The 27,831-nt window shown below is 43.5% G+C and overlaps 1 protein-coding gene across 26 annotated transcripts in view; it reads right to left on the bottom strand.

The window, feature by feature from the left end:
* Window positions 1–15,940: 15,940 nt before the first annotated feature.
* SAP130 (Sin3A associated protein 130) overlaps window positions 15,941–27,831 on the bottom strand; it is an 88,456-nt gene continuing 76,565 nt past the window's right edge. For all 26 annotated transcript variants that reach the window (XR_012421013.1, XR_012421014.1, XR_012421015.1 and 23 more), the window contains 5 exons: window positions 25,400–25,648; window positions 25,109–25,234; window positions 20,146–20,249; window positions 17,141–17,254; window positions 15,941–16,882 (listed from right to left, as the gene is read on the bottom strand). Coding sequence is in view for 23 of the 26 variants with exons in the window: in XM_005572837.4 (XP_005572894.1) it covers window positions 16,724–16,882; window positions 17,141–17,254; window positions 20,146–20,249; window positions 25,109–25,234; window positions 25,400–25,648 (752 nt within the window). In the remaining 3 variants the exon portion in view is untranslated. The remainder of the gene's footprint in view (window positions 16,883–17,140; window positions 17,255–20,145; window positions 20,250–25,108; window positions 25,235–25,399; window positions 25,649–27,831) is intronic.

The following is a 27,831-nucleotide window of genomic DNA, read 5'->3' as shown; positions in this document are numbered from 1 at the left end:
GAAATAAATAAATTCTAGAAACACACAATCTGCCCGAACTGACTCAAGAAATGAATGCAGGCCGGGCGCGGTGGCTCAAGCCTGTAATCCCAGCACTTTGGGAGGCCGAGACGGGTGGATCACGAGGTCAGGAGATCGAGACCATCCTGGCTAACACGGTGAAACCCCGTCTCTACTAAAAAAATACAAAAAACTAGGCGGGCGTCGTGGTGGCTCCTGTAGTCCCAGCTACTCGGGAGGCTGAGACAGGAGAATGGCGTAAACCCGGGAGGCGGAGCTTGCAGTGAGCTGAGATCTGGCCACAGCACTCCAGCCTGGGTGACAGAGCCAGACTCCGTCACAAAAAAAAAAAAAAAGAAAGAAAGAAAGAAATGAATGCAGGCGGGGGTCCCACGGAAGGCAAGCTAGCGGTGTCGAGGGCTGTTGGGGGTGAAGGTGTCTCACACAACAGGACCAGGCGCAGACATGCGTGTCTTTCTAAAGCGAAACATTCAGTGACAACCTCCCTAATGTAAAGATGCTAACGACAGTTCTCATGCTGAAGAACACAGCCTGTATATCCCGGTATGAGAGCTCAGCTACTGGGGAAGACGGTTCTAGGAAAGCAGGCTTCCAACCAGACGGGGATCACTTTGGACCCACTAGCCTGCATTTTCAGTCAGCTTGACAGGGAGGCTTTTGAAGACTGAACAGTTTTCTATGATCCTTAGAGGAGAAATGCCCCAGAGAAATGCAGTAGTTACATATGGTCCATTGGTATATATTGGATCTCCAGGAGATACCAGAATTATCAGTGTAGAATATATTCAGTGGTTCATGGGTCACTACGAAGCATTATTCTATGGCTTGACAGTACAACTCCCAAAACCAGCTCCTGTTTCTCCTGTGAGGTGTTCTTTCCGAGTCGGTGATAATGGACCAAACCTGCAAATTCATGCATGGCACATTCTGAAGTGAAAAAAACAAAAAGGAAACCTAAAGATGCATTCTGTGTTGCAGGGATAACAATGATTGCTCTTAACCCAAGAGACACCTGGAATTTTGTGTTTGGACAGGCTTCTTTGACAGATGGTGTGGGGAATTCAGCTTGGCCAGGTATGGCAGTGATTTTTATTGTTCATGATATAAAAGCAATGTGAAGAGGTCCCAGAGAACATCTTCAAGGGACAATTACAGTCCTGGAATGGCAAGTACTTTGCCGCTTCAATCCCGCAGGACTTGAGCTGGAGATGGATGACTTACTTAGTGGGCACAGTGTGTGCTCCTCCAGGGATGGATGCCCTGAGGGCCCTGTCTTCACCACAGCGCAATATACCAGTGTAGCAAAACTGTATTTTTATTCCTTGAATATATACAAAGAAAGAAAAAAAGAAAGTTTTTCTGTAAGAATAATTTAGGCTGGGCGCGGTGGCTCAGGTCTGTAATCCCAGCACTTTGGGAGGCTGAGGCGGGCGGATCACCTGAGGTCAGGAGTTCGAGACCAGCCTGGTCAACATGGTGAAACCCTGTTTCTACTAAAAATACAAAAATCAGCCAGGCGTGGTGGTGATCCCAGCTACTCGGGAGGCTGAGGCAGGAGAATCGCTTGAACCTGGGAGGCGGAGGTTGCAGGGAGCTGAGATCACGCCGCTGCACTCCAGCCTGGGCAACAAGAGCGAGACTCCTTCCCAGAAAAAAAAAAAAAAAAAAAGAGAATTTAAACCCGCAATGCATAAAAGCATAACAACTCACCCTCTCTCTATATCATAAAATTCTGAAATTTCCAAAACAAAGGCCAAGTGCACTGGCTCACACCTGCAATCCTAGCACTTTGGGAGTCCAGGACAGGAGTGAGTTCAAGACCAGCTTGAGCAACAGAGCAAGACCCCATTTCTATAAACAAATTAAAAACTTAGCCGGGCATAGTGGCATGTGCTTGTAGAGCAGCTACTCTGGAGGTTCAGCGGCACAATCGCAGCTCACGGCAACCCACCTATTTGCCCGTCTATCTATGCAAGTTGCAATGTGCTATGGCTTCAGCACTAGAAAGATAAGCACGTGCTTGATGATGGCACCTCCTGACACTCCTGGAGTCACTCGGAAACATCATGGGAATAATGTGAATTTACCAGACCCATGGAACCTTTTAAGAGTGGATAATAAAATGCCTTGCAGCCCTCCAAAATAAACAATCTTTTTTTTTTTTTTTTGAGAAGGAGTCTCGGTCTGTCGCCCAGGCTGGCGTGCAGTGGCGCGATCTCGGCTCACTGCAAGCTCCGCCTCCCGGGTTCCCGCCGTTCTCCTGCCTCAGCCTCCCGAGTAGCTGGGACTACAGGCGTCCGCCACCACGCCCGGCTAGTTTTTTGTATTTTTTAGTAGAGACGGGGTTTCACCGTGTTAGCCAGGATGGTCTCGATCTCCTGACCTCGTGATCCGCCCGTCTCGGCCTCCCAAAGTGCTGGGATTACAGGTGTGAGCCACCGCGCCCGGCCACAATCTTTTAATAGGAGTAGTTAAAATGAAATAGTTACACACAAAAGAAAAAAGAAACAGAAAATCTCTAAACAGTCATCTGCCACATAATGACGTTTTGGGCGAGTCAGACCTCATAAATGACTGTGGTCCCATAAGCTTTAATAGAGCTGCGAAATTCCTATTGCCTGCTAATATCGTAGCCATTGTTGAGCAAAGCATTACTCACATGTCTGTGGCGATGCTGGTGTAAACAAACCTACTGCATTGTCAATCACATAAAAGCATAGCACATACAATTAAGCACAGTACATAATACTTGATGATAATAACCAACTATGTTATTGGTTTATGTATTTACTATACTATACTTTCAATCATTATTTTAGAGTATACTTGTTTTTTTTTTTGAAACAGGGTCTCACTGTCACCCAGGCTGGAGTGCAGTGGTGTGATCACAGCTCACTGCAGCCTCAACATCCCAGGCTCAAGCAATACTCCCACCTTAGCCTCCCAAGTAGCTGGGACTACAGGCATGCACCATCATGCCTGGTTAATTTTTTGTATTTTTAGTAGAGATGAGGTTTCGCCATGTTGACCAGGCTGGTCTCGAAATCCTGAACTCAAGGGATCCACCTGCCTTGCCTCCCAAAGTGCTGGGATTATAGTCGTGAGCCACTGTGTCTGGTCAGAAAAAAATTTGTAAGTTAATTTAGTGTAGCCCCAAAGCCCACAGTAGTATATAGTAATGTCCTAGGCCTTCACATTCACTCATCCCTCACTCACCCAAAGCAATTTCTAGTTCTGCATTTTCCATTCGTGGAAAGTGCCCTATATACAAGTACCATTTAAAAATCTTCTACACCATATTTTTACTGTACATTTCCTATGTTTAGATATGCTTAGATACACAAATACTTACCATTATGTTACCACTGCCTACAGTATTCAGTACAGTAACATGCTGTACAGGTTTGTAGCCTAGAAGCAATAGTCTATGCCATACAGCCTAAGTCGGTGTAACTAAAACCTGTGATGTTTGCGCAACAATGAAATTGGCTAATAACACATTTCTCAGAATGTATCCCTGTCATGGAGGGATACATGACTATAGACCTAGAACTATTAAGGAAATTGAATCAATAACAAAAAACCTCTCAACAAATAAACACAACCAAATGGCTTCTCTGATAAATTTTAACAATTCTACAACAATTACTCACAGACACTTCCAACATACTAGGGAAAGGGGAACACTTTCTATATCACCCTGTAAGTCCAGTATTACCCTGATGCTCAAATTAGACAAAAGTACAAGAGAAATATAGACCTATATCCTTTATGAATATACATAAAAAATACTCAATAAAACACTAGTAAACTAAATTCAGTGGCATGTAAAATGGATTATACACCATGACTGAGTAGGATTTATTCTTGGAAAGCAAGGATGGTTCAACATACTAAAATTAATGTAATATATCATATTAATAGAAGGAATAAAACCATATAATGACATTTTAAGCTAGATGATTAAAACAAACAAGTAAAAAAAACAAAAAAAAACACTATATGATCATCTCAATTGATGCAGAAAAAGGATTTGAAAAAATTTAACCTCCTTTTATTATAAAAATATTCAATGAACCAGGAATAGCAAGAAACTTCCTAAACATGGTAAAGCCCATATGAGAAAAATTTACAACTAACATAATAATCAATGAGTGAAAGACTGAAAGCTTTCCCTCTAAGGTCAGGATCAAAGCAATAGTACCCACTTTCACCTCTTAGAGTCTCACTCTGTCGCTCAGGCTGGAGTGCAGTGGTGCGATCTTTGCTCACTGCAACCTCTGCTTCCTGGGTTCAAGTGATTCTCCTGCCTCAGCCTCCTGAGTAGCTGGGATTACAGGCAAGTGCCACCACACTCGGCTAATTTTTGTATTTTTGTAGAGACAGGGTTTCGCCATGTTGGCAAGGCTGGTCTTGAACTCCTGACTTCAGTGATCCACCCGCCTTGGCCTCCCGGGATTACAGGCGTGAGCTACCACACCCAGCCCACTTTCACCTCTTCTGTTCACTGTAGTGGTGGATGTTCTAAGAATAATAATTAGGCAAGAACAAGAAAATGCATCTAAATTAGAAAACAAAGTTATCACTGTTTGCAGATGACAGAATCTTTTTTTGACGATCTTATCTGTGGAAAAACCTAACAACTCCACAAGAACTATTAGAAATAATTTAAAAATTCAGTAAACCTGCAGGATACAAATTAACTCCCAAAAATCAGTTGTATTTTTATACTTTTGCAATAAATAGTCTGAAAGCAAATTTTATTTATTTTATTTTTGGAGACAGAGTCTTGTTCTGTTGCTCAGGCTGGGTGCGATCTCAGCTCACTGCAACCTCCACCTCCCAGGTTCAAGTGATTCTCCTGCCTCAGCCTCCCAAATAGCTGGGATTACAGGCGTGTACCACAACACCCCCCACCCCCAATTTTTGTATTTTTAGTAGAGATGGGGTTTTGCCATGTTGGCTAGGCTGGTCTCAAACTCCTGACCTCAGGTGATCCACCTGCCTCGGCTTCCCAAAGTGCTGAGATTACAGGTATAAGTCACCACGCCTGGCCCGAAAGCAAATTTTTAAAAACAATTCCATTTATAATAGCTTCAAAAGAATACTTAAGAATGTAAAATGGGCCTGGTGCAGTGGCGCATGCCTGTAATCCCAGCACTTCAGGAGGCTGAGGCAGGTGATCACCTGAGCCCAGGAGTTCGAGACCAGCCTGGGTAACATGGCAAAACCCTGTCTTTACAAAAAAATACAAAAATTAGCCGGGCGTGGTGGCACATGCCTGTCGTCCCAGCTACTTGGGAAGCTGAGTTGGGAGGATCACTTGAGCCCAGGAGGTTAAGACTGCAGTAAGCCAAGATTGTAACACTGCACTCTAGCCTGGGTGATATAGAGTGAGACTCTGTCTTAAATAAATAAATAAATAAATAAATAAATTAATAAAATAATTTAAAATGGTGCAGCTACTATGAAAAATAGTTTGGTGGCTATCCACAGAATTATCATGATACAGCAATTCCATTCACAGATATAGATCCAAAGGAATTAGCCACTTACACAGATGCTTGTATGCCAGTGTTCACTGCAGTATTACTTAAAACAGCCAAAAGGTAGAAACAACCAAGTATCCATCAACACATAAATGAATTTAAAAAGTGATATATACAGTGATATATACTTACAATGGAAAATTATTCAGATTTAAAAAGGAATGAATGAAGTCCTGATGCGTGCTACAACATGTATGGACCCAATCACGTGCTACGTGAAATAAGCCCAACACAGAGAACATAGATTGTACAATTCCAGTTATACAAGGTATCTAGAACAGGCAAATCTGTAAAAATAAAGTAGATTAGAGATTACCAGGGGCTTACTGGTTACAAAGGAGTAATGAAAAACTTTTAGAATTAGCTAATGGTAATGTTGCATAACATTGTGAGTATAACGATTGCCAGTGAATTGTACACTTAAAATGGCGAATTTTATGTTACATATATTTTAATACAGTTTTAAAAATTAGCAATTGAATGTATCAAAAATCTTTGAACTGTATATTTAAAATGGGTAAATTGTATAACATATGAATTGTATCTCAATAAAGCTGTTTAAATTTTTTTTTTTTGAGATGGAGTCTGCACTGTTTCCCTGGCTGGAGTGCGGTGGCATGACCTCGGCTCACTGCAACCTCCACCTCCCAGGTTCAAGTGATTCTCCTTGCCTCAGCCTCCAAAGTACCTGGGATTACAGGCACCCGCCACGACGCCTGGCTAATTTTTTTGTATTTTTAGTAGAGAACGGGGTTTCACTCTGTTGGCCAGGCTGGTCTCGAACTCCTGACCTCGTGATCCACCTGCCTCAGCCTCCCAAAGTGCTGGGATTACAGCTGTGAGCCACTGCGCCTGGCCAAAAATGTAAAAAATAAAAAAATCAATTGTATTTCTATTATATACTCACTGGTATTGTAGTACCAGTGAGTACACCAAATATGAAATTAAGAAAACAATTCCGGCCGGGCACAGTGGCTCACGCCTATAATCTGAGCACTTTGGGAGGCTGAGGCGGGCGGATCATCAGGAGTTCAAGACCAGCCTGACCAACATGGTGAAACCCCATCTCTACTAAAAATACAAAAATTAGCTGAGCATGGTGGTGTGTGCCTGTAGTCCCAGATGCTTGGGAGGTTGAGGCAGGAGAATCACTTGAACCTGGGAGGCGGAGGTTGCAATGAGCCAAGATCGCGCCGCTGCACTCCAGCCTGGGCAAGTGAGTGAGACTCCATCTCAAAAAAAAAAAAAAAAAAAAAAATTCAATTTATAATAGCATCAAAAACAATAAAGTCCTTAGAAACAGGTTTAGCAAATGAAGTGAAGAACTTATACTCTGAATACGTCAAATGAAAGAAATTAAAGTAATACTAAATAAATGGAAGGACATCCCATGTTTATGAATCAGAAGTCTTAATACTAAAATGGCAGAATTTCCCAAACTGCTCAATAGATTCAACATAAACCATATCAAAATCTCAGATGACTTATTTGCAGAAGTTGACAGGCTGATCCTAAATTCATGTGGAAATTTAATGAATGCAGAACAGCCAAGTCAATCTTCAGAAAGACTAACAAAATGGAGAACTCACACTTCCCAATTTCAAAACTTTCTACAATGTTACAATAAGTGAAACAGTGGGGTGGTGGCTGTCACATACATAGAGCAATGGAACAGAATTGAGAGTCTATAAATAAATCTTTACACATACAACTTATTGATCTTTGAAAAACTGCCAAGACAATTCAATGGAAAAAGAATGGTTTTTCAACAGATGGTACTGGGACAACTGGTTAGCCACATATAATATTAAGAAAACCAAGTGGAATCCCTTTATATCACATAACATGCCAAAATTAACTCACAATAAACACCAAAATGAGGGTAATAGTTACAGGGTGGAGGATTTGTTTTGGGGGCAACAAAAACGTTCTCAAACTGATTATCATGATGGATGCCCAACTCTGTGACTATGGGACTACGGTAAAAGCCATTGAATTATATACTTCAAGTAGGTGAACTGTATGGTATGTAAATTGTAATATCTCAATAAATCATTTTAAACAATGAAACGACAAAGGGTTATCATTAATGATTCCATGGATGTGACCAGGATGATAAAGGAATTCTATGAACAACTCTATGCCCACAAATCTCATAATTTAGATGAAACGACCCAACTCCTTCAAAGACAGAAACGAGTGAAACATAAGGAGAAACAGACAATCCGACTAGGCCTATATCTATTTTAAATTGAATCAACAATTAATAATCTTCCAAAAAAGAAAATGACAGGTCTAAATGTTTTCACTGCTGAATTTTGCCAGACATTTCAGGAAGAAATACTGATTGTCTACGATCTCCTTCTCAGAAATAGAAGCAGAAGGAACACTTCCTCACTCATTGTATGAGACTAATGTTACTCTGATGCCAAAACCATGCAAAGATAGAGCAAAAAATAAAACCACAAACCACTGACTCTTATGAACATAGATACAATAAAATATTGGCAAGCTGAATCTAACGATGTATAAAAAGAACTGCACATCACAACCCAGTGGGATTCATTCCAGGTATGCTGGTTGGACTGGCTGTATCAGCAATAAAAATTCAGTTAATGTAATCTACTGTGTCAACGGTCTAAAAGGAAAATTCATATGATCATATCAGTTGATGTAAAAAAGCATTTGCCAAAATCTACCATCTATTCAATGGTTGAAAACTCTTAGCAAAGGAGGAATAGAAGGGAGCTTCCTCAACTTGATAAAATAAATCTACAAAAAACCCTACAGTTAACATCATAGTTAATAGTGAGAAACTGGACACCTTACCCTAGGGATTGGGAGGAAGGCAAGAATTTCCCCTCTCTCCAATCCTATTCAACATCTTTCTGGAAGTCCTAGCTAACGTATTGTCAGGAAAAGGAAATACAATTTATACAGATAGGGAAAGAAGAATTAAAACTATGTGTTCACAGATGGAATGACTGATTCTGTAGCAAATCTCTAAGAATTGACAATAAAGGCCACCAAAACAAAACAAAACACCACACTTCTGCAAATATTGCAATATGCAGCACCCAAGGTTAATAACATAGAAATGTCAATTGCTGCCAGGCACGGTGGCTCACGCCTGTAATCCCAGCACTTTGGGAGGCTGAGGCGGATGGATCATGAGAGGTCAGGATTTCGAGACCAGCCTGGCCAACACAGAGAAACCCTGTCTCTACTACAAATACAAAAATTAGCTGGGTGTGGTGGCGTGCGCCTGTAGTCCCAGCTACTCAGGAGGCTGAGGCAGGAGAATTGCTTGAACCCAGGAGGCAGAGGTTGCGGTGAGCTGAGATTGCCCCACTGCACTCCAGCCTGGGCAACAAGAACAAAACTCCGTCTCAGAACAAACAAAAAAAAACAACAAAAAAGAAATATCAATTGTTTTTTCTATATACCACCAGTGAACAACTGGAATTTGAAACTAAAAACCTAGTGCCCTTTACAATAGCACCAAAAAAATCAAACACTTATCAATCTTAGTGAAATATGTATAGGATGTATACGAGGAAAACTGTGAAAACTCTAGTGAAACAAATCAAAGATATAGATAAATGAAGGGATAGTTCATATTTGTGAATTAGAACACACACACTGTTATCAATTATTTGCAACTTGATCTACAAAGTCTACATAATGCTAATCAAAGTCTCAGCAAACTATTTTGTAGATGTCAACAGAGTCTATAATTTATAGGAAAAGACAAAAGACCGGAATAGCCAACACAAGAATGAAGAACAAAGATGAAGAGCTGACACTGCCCAACTTTAGGACTTACTATAAAACTACACTGATGTAGATTCATCAAGGAAGTGGATCCACGGAACAGAAGAGAAGGCCCCACACATAAGTCAGTTGATCTCTGACAAGAGAGCAAAGGCTTATTAGCAAAGGCTTCAAAGAGAAATCTTACTAGGATTTCAGTGGAGCAAGGAGAGGCTTTTCAACAACTGGTGCTGGAACACAACTGGATGCTCATACGACAAAACAAAACACAAAAGCCCTGGTTGATGCCTGTAATCCCGACACTTCGGGAGGTAGAGGAGGGTGGATCGTTTGAGCTCAGGAGTTTGGGACCAGCCTGGACAACATGGTGAAATGCTATCGCCATAAAAAATACAAAAATTAGCTGGACGTGGTGGCATGCGCCTGTAGTCTCAGACACTTCAGAGGCTGAGGTGGGAGGATTGCTTAGGTCCTGAAGATTGAGGCTGCCGTGAGCCGTGATCATGCCACAGCACTCCAGCCTGGATGAGAAAGCGAGACCCCGTCTCAGAACAAAAACAAAAACAAAAAATCCTTGACAGACCTTACATCTTTCATAAAAATCAACTCAAAATGGGTCATAAACCTAAATACAAAACATGAAACTATAAAATTCATAGAAAACAGGAGAAAATCTAGGTGCCTTAGGTTTAGCAATATCTTTAAATGTCCAAAGCACAATTCATGAAAGAAAAAATTAAAAAGTTGTTACTTTATTAAAATTAAAAACTTCTGGCTGGGCGCGGTGGCTCACGCCTGTAATCCCAGCACTTTGGGAGGCCGAGACGGGTGGATCACGAGGTCAGGAGATCGAGACCATCCTGGCTAACACGGTGAAACCCTGTCTCTACTAAAAATACAAAAAATTAGCCGGGCGTCGTGGCGGCGCCTGTAGTCCCAGCTACTCAGGAGGCTGAGGCAGGAGAATGGCGTGAACCTGGGAGGCGGAGCTTGCAGTGAGCTGAGATAGCGCCACTGCACTCCAGCCTGGGTGACAGAGCGAGACTCCGTCTCAAAACAAAACAAAACAAAACAAAACTTCTGCTCTTCGAAAGGTACTACTGGCCAGGCACAGTGCTGTAATCCCAGCACTTTGGGAGGCTGACACGCTGAGGTAGGAGATTCCTTGAGAACCCCTGAGTTTGAGACCAGCTTGGGCAACATAGTGAGACTCCATCTCTACAAAAAATACAAAAATGAGCTGGGTGTGGTGGCGCATGCCTGAAGCCTCAGCTACTCGGGAGACTGAGGTGGGAGCTTTGCTTGAGCCCGGGAGGTCAAGGTTACAGTGATCTGTGATCATGCCACCGTACTCCAGTCTGGGCAACAGAACAAGACCCTGTCTCAATTTAAAATAATAATAATAATAATAATAAAGGCAAAGATGCGAATAGTTATTTCACCTGAGAGGATACTAAAGAAGGCAAATGAACACATGAAAATGCTCAATATCATCTATCACCAGGGAACTGCAAATGAAAATGAAATACCACCACACACCTACTAGAAAGACTAAAATCCAAAAAGCACTGACAACACCAAATACAGGAACTCTCCTTCATTGCTGGTTGTAAAATGATACACTCCATTAGAGGGCAGTTTTGCAGTTCCTTACAAAACTAAACATAGTTTTCCACCTAACAACCCAGCAATCACACGCCTAGATTTTCACCCAACCGATCTGAAAAGTGATTTACACAAAAAGACCTGCACACAAATGTTTGTAGCAGCTTTATTCATAATAGCCAAGAATGGAAAGCAAACCAATGGGTCCTTCAATAGGGGAGTGGACGAACTGCTGCATACTCACACAGAATACCACTCAGCAAGGGAAACAACGTACTGATATTCCTGACAAATGGATGAAGCTCAAATTATGTTGAGCAAAAGAAGCCAGACACAAGTAAGTATGTACTGCATGAATCTATATGAAGTTAACGAACCAAACGAATCTGTGTTAACAGGTGGTAGATCAGTGTTTACGTTTTTTTGTGGGGGGGCGGGGTGAGGCAGAGGGGTACGTCATGACTACAGAGAGCTGCTCCTTTGAGGTTATAGAAATGTCATGTATCTTTATTTGGGTGTTGGCTTGGGTGTATATATTTGTCAAAACACAAGATTTTGACAAATCTTATTAAGAGTTGGACATTCTACTCTGTATTTGTACAATAAAAATGATTATTTGGAAAAAAAAAAGTTACTGGGGCAGTGGAGGGCTGTAATTGGATGTGGCAGTGGCGAAGCTTCTGGAGATGAATGACAAGTTTCTATTTCTTACCATGGGGGTGATCTGAAAGTTGTTCTTAAGTAAGAATTTATGAATCTATACATTTGTTTCATGTACTAGGCTTTCGGATGTGTGGCATTTTATAATGTAAAAAAAAAAAATGTTTTTAAGGAGTCCATTTCATCATTGGTTGGGTTGGACTACATAATCTGTAAATAAATATTCAACCCTATAATTGTATGACTCTGTATTATTACTGACAAAATCAGTAGGCCAGGTGCAGTGGCTCACGCCTGTAACCCCAGCACTTTGGGAGGCTGAGGCAGGAGGACTGCTTGAGGTCAGGAGTTTGAGACTGGCCTGGGCAACATAGTGAGATCCCTCCTCTACAAAAAATTTAAAAACTAGCTAGGCACGGCGGTGTGCGCCTGTAGTTCCAGCTACTCAGGAAACTAAGGCAGGAAGATTGCTCGTACCTGGGAGGTTGAGGCTGTGGTGAGCTGTGTTCGTCTCACTGTATTCCAGCCTGAATGACACCAAGACTATCTCAAAAAAACAAAACAAAACAACACTCGTTATGAAGACATAAAAATATTACAAGACATTTTCTTTCTAAATGTTTTTTGTAGAAGTGGGGTCCCACTATGTTGCCTAGGTTGATCTCGAACCCCTGGGCTCTCAAGAGATCTTCCTGCTTCAGCCTTCCAAAGTGTTGAGATTATAGGCGTGGGCCACGTCCTCTTTAATAAAACTTTGGGAGGCTGAGGCAGGAGGACTGCTTGAGGTACTTTTGTTTGTTTTTAGACAGGGTCTCACTCTGTCACCCAGGCTGGAGTGCAGTGGTGTGATCTCAGCTCACTGCAGCCTCTGCCTACCAGGTTCAAGTGATTCTCCTGCCTCAGCCTCCTGAGCAGCTGGGACTACAGGCGTGTGCCACCAAGCCCTGCTAATTTTTATTTTTTTAGTGGAGACAGGGTTTCACCACATTGGCCAGGTTGGTCTCGAACTCCTGAGCTCAAGTGTTCCGCCTGCCTTGGCCTCCCAAAATGCTGGGACTACAGGTGTGAGCCACTGCGCCCGGCCAATAAAACTATATTCAAAAACCATTGTTTGTCGGCAAGAATCATCCCCTCTGCCTCTCCTAACTGCTGACTGCATTGTCCTCAGAAGGGGAAGACATCCTGAAAACACTATTTTCTTTTTTTTTTTGTTTGTTTGTTTGTTTGTTTTTAAATTTATTTATTATTATTATACTTTAAGTTCTAGGGTACATGTGCATAACGTGCAGGTTTGTTACATATGTATACTTGTGCCATGTTGGTGTGCTGCACCCATCAACTCGTCAGCACCCATCAACTCGTCATTTACATCAGGTATAACTCCCAATGCAATCCCTCCCCCTTCCCCCCTCCCGGTGATAGGCCCCGGTGTGTGATGTTCCCCTTCCCGAGTCCAAGTGATCTCATTGTTCAGTTCCCACCTATGAGTGAGAACATGCGGTGATTGGTTTTCTGTTCTTGTGATAGTTTGCTAAGAATGATGGTTTCCAGCTGCATCCATGTCCCTACAAAGGACACAAACTCATCCTTTTTTATGACTGCATAGTATTCCATGGTGTATATGTGCCACATTTTCTTAATCCAATCCGTCACTGATGGACATTTGGGTTGATTCCAAGTCTTTGCTATTGTGAATAGTGCCGCAATAAACATACGTGTGCATGTGTCTTTATAGCAGCATAATTTATAATCCTTCAGCAAAGTCTCAGGATACAAAATTAATGTGCAAAAATCACAAGCATTCTTATACACCAGTAACAGACAAACACAGAGCCAAATCATGAATGAACTTCCATTCACAATTGCTTCAAAGAGAATAAAATACCTAGGAATCCAACTTACAAGGGATGTAAAGGACCTCTTCAAGGAGAACTACAAACCACTGCTCAGTGAAATAAAAGAGGACACAAACAAATGGAAGAACATACCATGCTCATGGATAGGAAGAATCAATATCGTGAAAATGGCCATACTGCCCAAGGTAATTTATAGATTCAATGCCATCCCCATCAAGCTACCAATGAGTTTCTTCACAGAATTGGAAAAAACTGCTTTAAAGTTCATATGGAACCAAAAAAGAGCCCGCATCTCCAAGACAATCCTAAGTCAAAAGAACAAAGCTGGAGGCATCACGCTACCTGACTTCAAACGATACTACAAGGCTACAGTAACCAAAACAGCATGGTACTGGTACCAAAACAGAGATATAGACCAATGGAACAGAACACAGTCCTCAGAAATAATACCACACATCTACAGCCATCTGATCTTTGACAAACCTGAGAGAAACAAGAAATGGGGAAAGGATTCCCTATTTAATCAATGGTGCTGGGAAAATTGGCTAGCCATAAGTAGAAAGCTGAAACTGGATCCTTTCCTTACTCCTTATACGAAAATTAATTCAAGATGGATTAGAGACTTAAATGTTAGACCTAATACCATAAAAATCCTAGAGGAAAACCTAGGTAGTACCATTCAGGACATAGGCATGGGCAAAGACTTCATGTCTAAAACACCAAAAGCAACGGCAGCAAAAGCCAAAATTGACAAATGGGATCTAATTAAACTAAAGAGCTTCTGCACAGCAAAAGAAACTACCATCAGAGTGAACAGGCAACCTACAGAATGGGAGAAAATTTTTGCAATCTACTCATCTGACAAAGGGCTAATATCCAGAACCTACAAAGAACTCAAACAAATTTACAAGAAAAAAACAAACAACCCCATCAAAAAGTGGGCAAAGGATATGAACAGACATTTCTCAAAAGAAGACATTCATACAGCCAACAGACACATGAAAAAATGCTCATCATCACTGGCCATCAGAGAAATGCAAATCAAAACCACAATGAGATACCATCTCACACCAGTTAGAATGGCGATCATTAAAAAGTCAGGAAACAACAGGTGCTGGAGAGGATGTGGAGAAATAGGAACACTTTTACACTGTTGGTGGGATTGTAAACTAGTTCAACCATTATGGAAAACAGTATGGCGATTCCTCAAGGATCTAGAACTAGATGTACCATATGACCCAGCCATCCCATTACTGGGTATATACCCAAAGGAAAACACTATTTTCTAATCTGCACTGACTTCAAGGCTTGTACTGACAAGCTTTCCGCAAAAAAGTAATCTCTAGCCTGAGCAACACATGACATCCCACCTCTTACAAAGAAAAAAAAAAAAAAATTAGCTGGGTATGGTGGCAAGCACTGGTAGTCCCAGATACTCAAGACACTGAGGCAGAAAAATTGCCTGAGCCCAGGAGTTGGAGGTTGCAGTGAACTATGATTGAGCCACTGCACTCAGCCTGGGTGACAGAGTGAGATCCTGTCTCGAAAAAAAAAAAAAAAAAAGCCATAGAGAACATGTCTATAATATAGGCTCCCACACACCTGAATCCCATCCTGCTCTAGCCAAAGACCCCATGTGACCACTGAGGCAACGTGTACACTGATGAGAAACTCCAGCAAAGGAGCACTGTTCTAGGAGTTACACTAGACTGGCGCCCAGTAAAACCTTTTCGAGTTTTCTCCATATCCTCATGAAATACTCTAGTCCGGCAGCCTCGACTGCGCCCAGGATGTCTTTAGTCTAGGCTCTGCAGGCCTGGGTGGTCTCCCCAATCCCACAGATGACAGCTTACCATTCTACTATGAGGAAGGCTGTCTCAGGCGAGCCAGGGCCTTGGTCCCAAAGGCATGGGCAGAAATGGAACACTGCCCGTCTCAAATCTGTTCAGGTCAGAGCGAAGGGAAGTGCTCCAGCCCCAACCTGGTAGCTGAAAGCAGGTGTCCTAAGGAAGGAGGGTGGTCAGGTCTTGTCTGCAGAGCGGAAGCCTCTGAGAAAAATCTTTCCTGCTCTGTCGCATGGAGGCCAGACAGAGGTGGTTGGTCTTGTGCCCACAGGAAGCGGATCTGAGTGACCTTTCCACTCAGGTTAGTTCACAGGAAGAGGAACCTGTGGAGAGGATCCACCCACTCGAAAGCTCCGCCCCCAGTACTGCAGCCTTAACAGTCCTAGAATTGGACCAATTTATATCCGCACTGGTCCACAATACAGGCTCATATTTAAGGGAGCCAAGATCCAACAGATTTCACCACTGTAGCATATTCTAACTACCCTGATAAGTGAAACTCTATGCAAACAGCGTAACTTCAACAAACAAAGTAGGCTCCCAACGTGTGAAAAACCGAAGCAGGGTAAACATTTCAGCGAAAGTCAGTGTGGCGCTGATTCACTTGACAGAAAGATGCAAACTGCGCATGTACAAAAACCTCTTTGAGTCCTTTATTAACGTCTGGAGATGTGTGGTACATACGATTAACAGCATCACACCAGCTACAGAAGTACAGAGAACCAAGAGAATGTACTTCAGAACAAGGATCTGAGAGCACCTTACGGTGTTGCCTGCTCTGAACCTCCACAAAAACCCAATTCTGACACACGCAAGACAGACGATATAACAATTTCACTTGGGAATGGTTCTTTTAAAAAAATGACAAGAACTAATAGTTCAAACCCTTTAGAGTGTGAGATGCGGCAGCTCGCTTGGTGCCGTGGCACTGCTGTAAAAGGCCAACGTGGGCATTTGAAGGTCAGGCAGAAGAACCGAATGGGGTGGGTGGAAGAGGTTTTATTTTCAGTGTAGAGAGATAACAGATGGTCCGAGTGGATACTTTCAGTCCAGGCTCAGTATGGGGCCTGCAGGAATCCACTAGATAAATACAGTCTATAAACCGGAAGGCTGAACAACCCCAGCCAGCCATCCTTGTCATTGCTTCCAACTGGTGGACACTGACGCATCCGGAGTCACTTATGACACAGAGCAGGTTTAACAGGGGTGCCCCGAACGCAAGGCGGCGGCTCACTGTGTCCAGTCAGCTCTGATCCTTTTACGCCACTGGATGTCACGGGGCCCTTGCTTTCACATGTGAACTAAGGAACACTTCCTTTATTTCAAAGTTCCACTTTGGAAAAACCAAAACCCTCCCCCCACCCCCACCATCATTCTTCATCAATTTGCTTCCAAACTCCTGATTCTTCTGGGTCTAGACTTTTTCCTTTCGCTTCAATTTGGACACTTTTTTGACAGTCCCGTTCTTGTTCAGAAGCTTCAGGACGCGGTCTTTATGATCTAAAACCTTAAGCATGGAGTCTCTGGCTTCACTGATTTGATCCATCACGAGTTTACACCTCTGCATATTTCCCTGAAACAGAAGACATCACATCATCAATCAGTGATCGTGAGGGCAGTGCGGCTTTTTAAAAACCTGCTTGCCTTCGGGCAGAGGCCGCGTTGAGGCTTCCACATAGAGAGAACGTCTTCTTGTTTCTCAGCAGTGCAGGCTGAAGCACATGTTTTTAACTGAAGATATGAGGGATACGGGGGGCAACAGGAGAAGTAGGGCTTTACAGAAAGCAACTTCATAAAGTGGATGATCAGAAGGGAAGGGGCTCACTCAAACCTGTATCAGTTCATTTATTCGGTGGAGATCATCATCGGTTGCTGCTTTTTTCTTTGGGATAATCCCTTCCTGCAGGTTGGTAAGTCTTTCATAGACATCATGTTCTAGATTTGTCTGCAACACACAAAAGGGAGAATATCATGACCTCGGAAATATTTTCCAATGTCAACCCCAGGCAAATGAACCCACCTTGAATCACCTTTGTAAACTGTCTAAGAGTTGTTTGGGTGACAATGTCCTTTCTCCTAAGGACTAAGATACTAAGGTTTAAAAACAGTAAAGGGGCTGGGCATGGTGGCTCACGCCTATAATCCCAGCACTTTGGGAGGTTGAGGCGGGTGGATCACCTGAGGTCCGGAGTTCGAGACCAGCCTGACCAATGTGGTGAAACCCCATCTCTATTAAAAATACAAAATTAGCCGGGCATGGTGGTGCGTGCCTGTAATCCCAGTTACTCGGGAGGCTGAGGCAGAAGAATCGCTTGAACCCGGGAGGCAGAGGTTGCAGTGAGCTGAGATCGCACCATTGCACTCCAGCCTGGGCAACAAGAGTGAAATTCCATCTAAAAAACAAATAAATACAATACAATAAAATAAAGGCAGTAAAGGAAACGGATCAACAAAGATTGACATTATAATTTGCCATAGTTCAGAGCCTATCTTCAAGGATAACTTTTGAATACTGCCTTGAATCCACAATTCTTCTGAAACACAAGTCTCCAAGTTTCACAGAAGTGATTTCTGCTAAGTCAGAAGTAGCCAAGGTACTACATTTTTTAGATACTGACAACAGACAATGTTCTTCAGGTCACTGCTACTGAAAAGAAGGAAAAACTTTATGAGGTTGTTGTCTCCTCTTCACCCAGCTGGTGAAGGAGGGATTCTTGCCCTAGCGTTATAGAAATGGCCAAACATATAAGATCCAACATTGGACAGATAAGATTAACAGCAGTTTATGAATCACAAATACAGTCATGCTCTGCTTTATGACAGGGCTATGTTCTGAGAAATGTCTTTAGGCAACTTTGCTGTTGTGTGAACATCACAGAATGCACTTACACAAACCTAGATGTTATGGACTACCACATACTTAGACTACATGATAGAGCCTACTGCTCCTGGACTACAAACATGTATACCGTGTCACACTGCAAGGAATAGTGCAGGAAACGGAAACACAGTGTTAACTGTTTGTGTGTCCACACATATCTACACATAGAAAAGGTATGGTAAAAATATGGCATGACAGATTAAAAACGGTAAAGAGCACTCACATGAATGCAGTCTATCAGGACGGTGAAGTTGCTCTGGGTGAGTCAGGGGGTGAGCAGTGAGTGAATGTGAAGCTCTAAGACATCACTGTACACTACTGTGGGCTTTACAAGCACTGTGCCCTGAGGCTACACTAAATCTATCAAAAATATTCTTCTTTCTTCAATAACAAATTAACCTTAGCATACTCTTTTTACTTTACAAACTTCTAAACTGTTTCAAACTTTTTGACTCTTTTGCAATAAAACTTAGCTTAAAATACATGTTGTGGGCCAAATGTGGACACTGTTGGGCAGTTACAAAAAATTATTTTCTTTATATCTTTATTCTATAAACTTTGTTTTCTTCCTTTTTTTTGAGATAGTGTCTTACTCTGTTGTCCAGGATGGAGTGCAGTGGGCAGCCTTGGTCTTCCGGGCTCAAGAGATCCTCCTACTTCAGCCTCCCAGGTTGCTGGGACTAGAGGTGTGCACCACTACACCCAGCTAATTAAAACACTTTTGTTTTGTAGAGACAGGGTCCCACTATGTTGCCCGGCGGGCCTCAAACTCCTGGGCCCAAGCAATCCTCTTGCCCCAGCCTCCCAAAGTGCTGGGATCACAGGCCTGAGCCACTGACCTTGGCCCCTTATTTTGGATTAAAAACGTTTTTAACTTGTTTGTTAAAAATTAAAGACACAGGACAGACTGGGCAACACAATGAGACCCCTTCTCTACAATTTTATTTTTCCCCCAAGACGCAGTTTCGCTCTTTTGCCCAGGCTTGAGTGCAGTGGCACAATCTCAGCTCGCTGCAACGTCCGCCTTCTGGTTTCAAGCGATTCTCCTGCCTCAGTCTCCCGAGTAGCTGACGCCTGCCACCATGCCTAGCTTATTTTTGTACTTTTAGTAGAGACGGGGGTTTCACCATGTTAGCCATGGTCTCAAACTCCTGACCTCGTGATCTGCCCACCTCGGCCTCCCAAAGTGCTGGGATTACAGGTTTGAGCCACCACATCTGGCCTCTACAAAAAATGTTTAAAAATCAGCCGGGTGCAGTGACTCACACGTAGTCCCAGCTGTTTGTGGGGGCTGAGGTGAGAGGATTACTTAAGCCCAGCAGGCTGATCATGGCTGTAGTAAGCCATGATCGTGCCACTGCACTCCAACCTGGGCAACAGAGCAAGACTCCGTCTCAAAGAAAAAACAAAAAAACAAAAACAAAAACAAAAAAGAACAAGGAGAGAGGGAGAGGTATGACCCGGTCTCTGAATGACGATGTGTTGACTGGCTTATCTGAATAATATTGGAATATTGGAAGCTGGCAGGGAACTGGAGCCTACTACTCAGCAAGGAGCAGGAGTTGTGTGCCTGGTCCCTGTGGTATGAAGGGCTGTTTGGCTAGGAGACTTCATCTGAGGGAGCAGAGTTGGGAGGAGGGACTCTCAGTTAGGCCATTTGAGGCTCCCCCTATTTCAGATGTCACAACATGACATAACACTGAATCTTAAATTTAGGTCTTACACCACAGTTGTTCCATATATTTTGGATCTGGGTACCAGAACTCAAATATATTTCAGTTTTAATCACATGTAACTGACACAGTGATATTACATAGCACACATAAAAATGCTACCATAACCCATGTTAGCTGGGAATGCTTCACAGTTACTTATAAAAAGTTCTATGAACTCAGCAATCTCCAGTGTCTTCTCCTTTCTTCAGCATGATGAACAACTGCTAGAACTCCACCTACCAGCTGTAGTAACTGGGCGGCACAGAGGTGAACTTTCCAGCCTTGAGCACGACAGGATACTCCTTTCTGATTAGCTATTTCCTGCAGCATAGCTTTCTTCTCCTCTGGAACCATAAAAAACAAAAATATGTGTATTTCAGTGTTTTAAAAGGTAAATGATTCGTGTTTAAGCAGTGTAAATGCCATTATTTTAATAAGAATTTTGTTATGTTTTTGAGACAGTGTCTGGCTGGAGTGCAGTGGTACAATCTCGGCTCACCGCAACCTTCGCCTCCTAGGCTCAAACGATTCTCCCATTTCAGCCTCCCAAGTAGCTGGGACTACAGGTGTGCGCCACCATGCTGGGCTCACTTTTGTGTTTTTTGTAGGGATGGGGTCTTGCTATGTTGACCAGGTTGGTCTTGAACTCCTGGGCTCAAGCAATTTGCCTGCCTTGGCCTCCCAAAGTTTTGGGATTACAGGCATGAACTGCCGTACCGGGCCATAAGAACTTCTTTCTTTGAGGTAATGGTTTCATCTAGGAGAGGTAAACCAAGAGGACTCCAGGCTGCTTACTCCCCTCCTTCCCCCTCCACTAAGTGCTACCTCCTAAAGCAGGGCTGCCACTCAGAGAGAAGCTTGCCACATGTCAAGCCGGGGCCTCCCCCATCTCCAAGGCCCTGGCTCAAACATTTGGCCGGAAGACGTGGGCTATAAAACAGATGCCTTCTAACTTCTTCCTGAAGGAAGTGAGTCCATTTGCAAGAGTGTGAAGAAGTTCAAACCTAAAGGTGCTCCTGAGAGCAGTGGAGGCTGTGGTGAAGGGAACTGCGGGAGATTTGTGGAACTAATGAAGATGTAGCCTAGACCATGTGCAGGCTGGTTTGAAGGAAAGAACAAAGCATAAGAGGTGCTGGGATTACAAGAGGGAGCCTTTCCAAGGGCAAAACAACTTTATCAAATCAAGAAAGAACTTTTTTTTTTTTTTTTTTTTGAGACAGAGTCTCGCTCTGTCACCCAGGCTGGAGTGCAGTGGCCGGATCTCAGCTCACTGCAAGCTCCGCCTCCCGGGTTTACGCCATTCTCCTGCCTCAGCCTCCCAAGTAGCTGGGACTACAGGCGCCCGCCACTTCGCCCGGCTAGTTTTTTGTATCTTTTAGTAGAGACGGGGTTTCACCGTGTTAGCCAGGATGGTCTCGATCTTCTGACCTCGTGATCCGCCCGTCTCGGCCTCCCAAAGTGCTGGGATTACAGGCTTGAGCCACCGCGCCCGGCCGAAAGAACTCTTCTTTTTCTGTTTCGAACACTGTTCATCATGAAAAGGTGTTTAGGCCGGGCGCGGTGGCTCAAGCCTGTAATCCCAGCACTTTGGGAGGCTGAGACGGGCGGATCACGAGGTCAGGAGATCGAGACCATCCTGGCTAACACGGTGAAACCCCGTCTCTACTAAAAGATACAAAAAACTAGCCGGGCGAGGTGGCGGCGCCTATAGTCCCAGCTACTTGGGAGGCTGAGGCAGGAGAATGGCGTAAACCCGGGAGGCGGAGCTTGCAGTGAGCTGAGATCCGGCCACTGCACTCCAGCCCGGGCGACAGAGCGAGACTCCGTCTCAAAAAAAGAAAAAAAAAAAAAAAAAGAAAAGGTGTTTAATTTTGTCAAATTTTCTCTATTGACTGATACAATCATGTGATTTTTCTTCTTTAGCTTTCGTTGTGGGTTGGCTTTCTTCCCGAAAGATATGTTGAAGTTCCTTGGTACCTGTGACTATAACTACACCAGAATGTAATGTAGGCCGAGCGCAGTGGCTCACACTTGTAATCCCAGCACTTTGGAAGGCCGAGGCAGGTGGATCACTTGAGGTCAGGAATTCGAAACCAGCCTGGCCAACATGGTGAAACCCTGTCTGTACTAAAAATACAAAAAATTAGCTGGGTGTGGTGGTGGGTGCCTGTAATCCCAGCTACTCAGGAGGCTGAGGCACAAGAATTGCTTGAACCCGGGAGGCGGAGGTTGCAGTGAGTTAAGACTGCACCATTGTACTCCAGCCTGGGGGACAGAGCAAGACTCCATTGCAAGAAAAAAAAAAAAAAAGGTAATTTGGTTAAGAAGTCATCCTGGATTAAGGTGAGCTGTAAATCCAGTGACTAGTGCCTGTACAAGGGGGGAGGGAGAGAGAGAGAAAAGGAAGGGGAGAGGAGAGGGAGAAAGGGGGATGGGAGAGGCAGAGAGACAAAGAGAAGAACGCCATTTGAAGACGGAGACAGACTGGAGTGGTGCAGGTGCGAGCCAGGAACGCCGAAGATTGCCGGCAATCCCAAGAAACCAGAGAGGCGAGGGAGGATTCTCCTCTACTGCTTTCACAGCCAGCACGATCCTATCAGACCTTTATTCCGGACTTCCAGCCCCCAGAACCATGAGAGAATAATTCGTACTGTTTTATGCCACCCAGTTCACAGTACTTTGTTATGGCAACCCTAGGAAATTAATAAGGCCAGTTAATAGGGTGAATTACTTTGGCTTTCAAATGCTGAACCAGCTTTGTACAGCAAAAATATATTCTACTTGGTCAAGGTATATACTGCTGGATTTCATTTGCTAATATTTTATTAATGCATTTTTACATCTATATTCATGAGGAATATCGATCTGTCGTTTTCTATATTTGTACACTCTGGTTTTGATAGTATGAAAATATTGGCTTCATCAAATAAATTTGGAATGTCCTTGCCTACATTTTAAAAGACACTGCTGAGAAGTGGATCATTACCTGGTGAGCCGATTATCTTATCAGTATGTAATGTCCCTCTCTGTCTCTAGCAATTTTCTTTCCTCAGAAGTTTACTTTATGTGACATTAATATGGCCACTCCTGCTTTTTTGTGAATTGATTTCATATTGTGTGAATTAACTTCGTATTGTGTGCATGCGTGGGTTTTTTTTTTTTTTTTGAGACGGAGTCTCACTCTGTCGCCTAGGCTGGAGAGCAGCGGCATGAACTCGGCTCACTGCAAACCTCCACTTCCCGGGGATTCGTGCGATTCTCCTGCTACAGCCTCCTGAAGAGCTGAAATTACAGGTGTGTACAACCATGCCTGGCTAATTTTTATATTTTCAGTAGGGGTGAGGTTTCACCATGTTGGCCAGGCTGGTCTCGAACTCCTGACCTCAGGTGATCCACCCACCTTGGCCTCCCAAAGTGCTGAGATTACAGGCGTCAGTCACCACACCTGGCTTGCATGTGTTTTTCTAGCCTTTTACTGTCAATCTACCTATGCCACTGTATTCAAAGTGAGTTTCTTGTACCCAGCACAGTTGGATTGTGTTTTTTCATTGATTCTGCCAATCTGTGTTTAATTGGTATGTTTAGACTATTTACATTTATGACAATAACTAGTATGTGAGGCTTAGGTCTGCCACATTACTACGTGTTTTCTGTACTACTTTTCTTTCCTGTGAGGTTTTTTTTTTTTTTGAGACAGAGTCTTGCTCTGTCGCCCAGGCTGGAGTGTGGGGCAGTGGTGCAATCTTGGCTCACTGCAACCTCTGCCTCCCAGGTTCAAGAGATTCTCCTGCCTCACAGCCTCCGGAGTAGCTGGGATTAAAGGCGCCCGCCATCACGCCTGGCTAATTTTTTTGTATTTTTAGTAGAGACAGGGTTTTACCATGTTGGCCAGGCTGATTTTCAACTCCTGACCTCCAGTGATCCACCCGCCTCAGCCTCCCAAAGTGCTGGGATTACAGGCGTGAGTCACCACGCCTGGCCTCCTGTGAGTTTTAGTCTATCTTCATGTATTTATAGATATAATTTATATGTTATTTTGTAGCTCAGGCAAAATAGTTGCACGAAAGTTTCCTAGTCAAGAGGCACTGTGTAAGGGGGTTAGTATGAATATAGTGAAACAAAGATTCAGGATCGTAAAAATTCAGCTGTCAAGTTATCTTTCTTGAGATAGTTTTTGAAGAGCAAGTCCCAATAAACATTTAGACTCTTGTAGTGTGGCTGGAAATGCTACCGAGCAAATTCCTAAATAATTTTTCTATGGAATTTTTGTGGCATGAAGAGCTGTTCAGTGGTTCATATCCTACTTCCACTAAAAGGCAGCACTCCCTGCCCTCTGGAAATCTCATTCCTTCCCAATCTCAGAGCACACTTGTGAGGAAGAAAAGCTGGGAAATGTAGCCGCCTCTGTACTTCCATTCAGAGACTGAACTGTTAGCTTCTCCACCTCTGCTTAATTAGTCAGTACTCCATCCAAGTGGGACTCATCTCGAGCCTTCAAGAAAACCCTTAGAGCAGTTTCCAAATGGAATTTATGTAAGAGAATGGGAAATGTGACCAATTATCTAGAGGCTCACATTTCTTTGTACATATATTATATCTGAGATTAATGGCACTTAAAGTCCATCAGTAGAAATATTTGCAGGTATTTGCAAAGTACTATCAGCACTTTCAATCATATGTGGGTTTATTAAAAGGTTATTCTCAGGTTCTACCAGAACAACAAAACATTCATTGAGGGCTTACCCTAGACCACTCCAAGAGCTTCGTATATATGTTAAACAAAAGATCCTTTGGCAGAAATGCTTACAATGCATGTATATTTTAGCATCTTAGGAACTACTGTGGACTTAACTGTGTTATACAGTAACCCAGTACAGCTCTTCCACAATGACTCTGGAAGCCACCGGTCTCCTCCATCAGTACTTTGGGAGCTGTTAACACGTGGCTTTTACAAAGACCAAGGCTGTCACTTAACCATTAAACTGCAATTCCAATAAATACACACAGCTTGCTAGGGCAAAGGGTAATTTTCTAAGTTTTATATTCTACAGGATATACTTAAACACTGAAGCCTCAAGATTTTGTAACAAAAATTTATGGTTTTTTTGAAACTGGAAAACTGTGGTTCTGTTTTTCTCTTCTATTTTAATTAAGTTTATACCAATTTCATGCATTAATACCAAACATTTCTGGAGAAACTAACCTTTGACCCGGACGTCACTGTACCTCTGAAAGTGGTGGTAAGCAGCTTTCCAGGGGTTCCGATAGTGACGAAGCAAAGTGATGGGGGGTCTTGGACGCACTGGGACATACCTCACACCTTCCTCATCTATTACAGAGAAGACATTAAACAACTTATTAACATTGTCAGCAATCCTCAAAGTTCAATTCCAGTAAGCGAGGCATGAGTGAGGCTGACTATGTAGCGAGCCTCTGGGTGGGACTCTGACTTTACTGGGAAGCGTCATAACACAAGTCAGCCTGTGACCATTACCAATATACTCCTTGGGAGGAGACTTGCGCTTCTCAGCCTTCACCAGAAGACTCTTGGCAGTGGACTTCTCATCGTCAGTGCTGTTTGTCTCCATCATGTCACCTTCTTCTGTTGAGATCACGTGCTGTTGCTTTCGAGGCTTCTTCCTTGGGGAGGCACCAGGTGGTAGGTCACTTGTAGGCATGGACAGGTTGTTTGCCAGCAATGAGAGAGATGGAGACACAGTGTTGGTAGCCAGCGGAGGAACTGCTGTCATAGGAAAAGGAGCACACATAGCTGTAAGAACTCAAACACAACGAAGTTTTACTTCCTTCCTTCCAACAAAGACAATGATTAAGAAGGCAGCACAGAGCACCAACATTTATTGAGTCTTCCTATGTGTCTGGCACTGTGCTAAGCACTCTGAGTCTTCCTATGTGTCTGGCACTGTGCTAAGCACTCTAAGTCTTCCTATATATCTGGCACTGTGCTAAGCACTCTGAGTCTTCCTATGTGTCTGGCACTGTGCTAAGCACTCTGAGTCTTCCTATGTGTCTGGCACTGTGCTAAGCACTCTGAGTCTTCCTATGTGTCTGGCACTGTGCTAAGCACTGTGAGTCGTCCTATGTGTCTGGCACTGTGCTAAGCACTGTGAGTCTTCCTATGTGTCTGGCACTGTGCTAAGCACTCTGAGTCTTCCTATATATCTGGCACTGTGCTAAGCACTCTGAGTCTTCCTATGTGTCTGGCACTGTGCTAAGCACTCTGAGTCTTCCTATGTGTCTGGCACTGTGCTAAGCACTCTGAGTCTTCCTATGTGTCTGGCACTGTGCTAAGCACTCTAAGTCTTCCTATATATCTGGCACTGTGCTAAGCACTCTGAGTCTTCCTATGTGTCTGGCACTGTGCTAAGCACTCTGAGTCTTCCTATGTGTATGGCACTGTGCTAAGCACTCTGAGTCTTCCTATGTGTCTGGCACTGTGCTAAGCACTCTGAGTCTTCCTATGTATCTGGCACTGTGCTAAGCACTCTGAGTCTTCCTATGTGTCCGGCACTGTGCTAAGCACTCTGAGTCTTCCTATGTGTATGGCACCGTGCTAAGCACTCTGAGTCTTCCCATGTGTCTGGCACCGTGCTAAGCACTCTGAGTCTTCCTATGTGTCTGGCACCGTGCTAAGCACTCTGAGTCTTCCTATGTATCTGGCACTGTGCTAAGCACTCTGAGTCTTCCCATGTGTCTGGCACCGTGCTAAGCACTCTGAGTCTTCCTATGTGTATGGCACCGTGCTAAGCACTCTGAGTCTTCCCATGTGTCTGGCACCGTGCTAAGCACTCTGAGTCTTCCTATGTGTCTGGCACCGTGCTAAGCACTCTGAGTCTTCCTATGTATCTGGCACTGTGCTAAGCACTGTGAGTCTTCCTATGTGTCTGGCACTGTGCTAAGCACTGTGAGTCTTCCTATGTGTCTGGCACCGTGCTAAGCACTCTGAGTCTTCCTATGTGTCTGGCACTGTGCTAAGCACTCTGAGTCTTCCTATGTGTCTGGCACCGTGCTAAGCACTCTGAGTCTTCCTATGTGTCTGGCACTGTGCTAAGCACTCTGAGTCTTCCTATGTGTCTGGCACTGTGCTAAGCACTCTGCGGCAGAAGCTGCAAACTCCTCCCTAGTAGCCCATGTCTTCACCTTCCTTAGTTTCAGGACCTCCCTTTGACAAGGGCACAATAATATTCAGCTAAAGAATGTACTTCCTAGCCTCCATGACAGGTGTGGTCATCTCAGATGCAAGTAGAAACATTTTGTAGCACTTTTAGGGGATTTCCAGGAGGGAGAGAGAGAGCAGGTGTGACCTACTCCTTGTGTTCTTTCTGTGATCCTGGAACTCAGATGAGGTGGCTGCAGCACCCCCAGCTGTCCTGAATCAAGAGCATGAAGGTCAAATCCTAGGGGTGGTGGAGTGAAGAGGTGGAAGGCGCCTGGCTTTCTAACAATTTGATGAAGTCCACACACCATCCCTGAACTGTCTGCCTCAGGACTTCTTCCAAAGGAGATAACAGGATCTTATGAGTTAAGCTACTATTTTTCACACTTTTTTTTAACATAAATGTCTAGCAGGTAACCTATTAACTCATTATCGTAAAAATCATCCTAATAAGTAGCCATTATTATTATCCTCCAATTCAGAGATGAGAAAATATGGCACAAGTCACACAAGTATGAAGTGGGCAAGCTGGGACTGACAGAGGCAGTCTGGCTTCAGAGCTTGCACTCTCACCGACCACAGGGTGCTACCTCCAGATAAAAAGATGTGTTGTGAGGATGTAAACATTTGCTTGAGCTTGTATGAATCACACATCTAGGAACTTAAAAATCATGTTAAGGGCTCACCTTAACTCTTATTTTCACTCTACCACATACTTGCCCTATTTTCCTCTACCCACTCTGCTGCCCACT

Source organism: Macaca fascicularis, chromosome 12 (assembly GCF_037993035.2).
Source record: "Macaca fascicularis isolate 582-1 chromosome 12, T2T-MFA8v1.1".
Lineage (NCBI taxonomy): Eukaryota > Metazoa > Chordata > Mammalia > Primates > Cercopithecidae > Macaca > Macaca fascicularis.
This window is presented reverse-complemented; position numbering and strand designations above follow the sequence as displayed.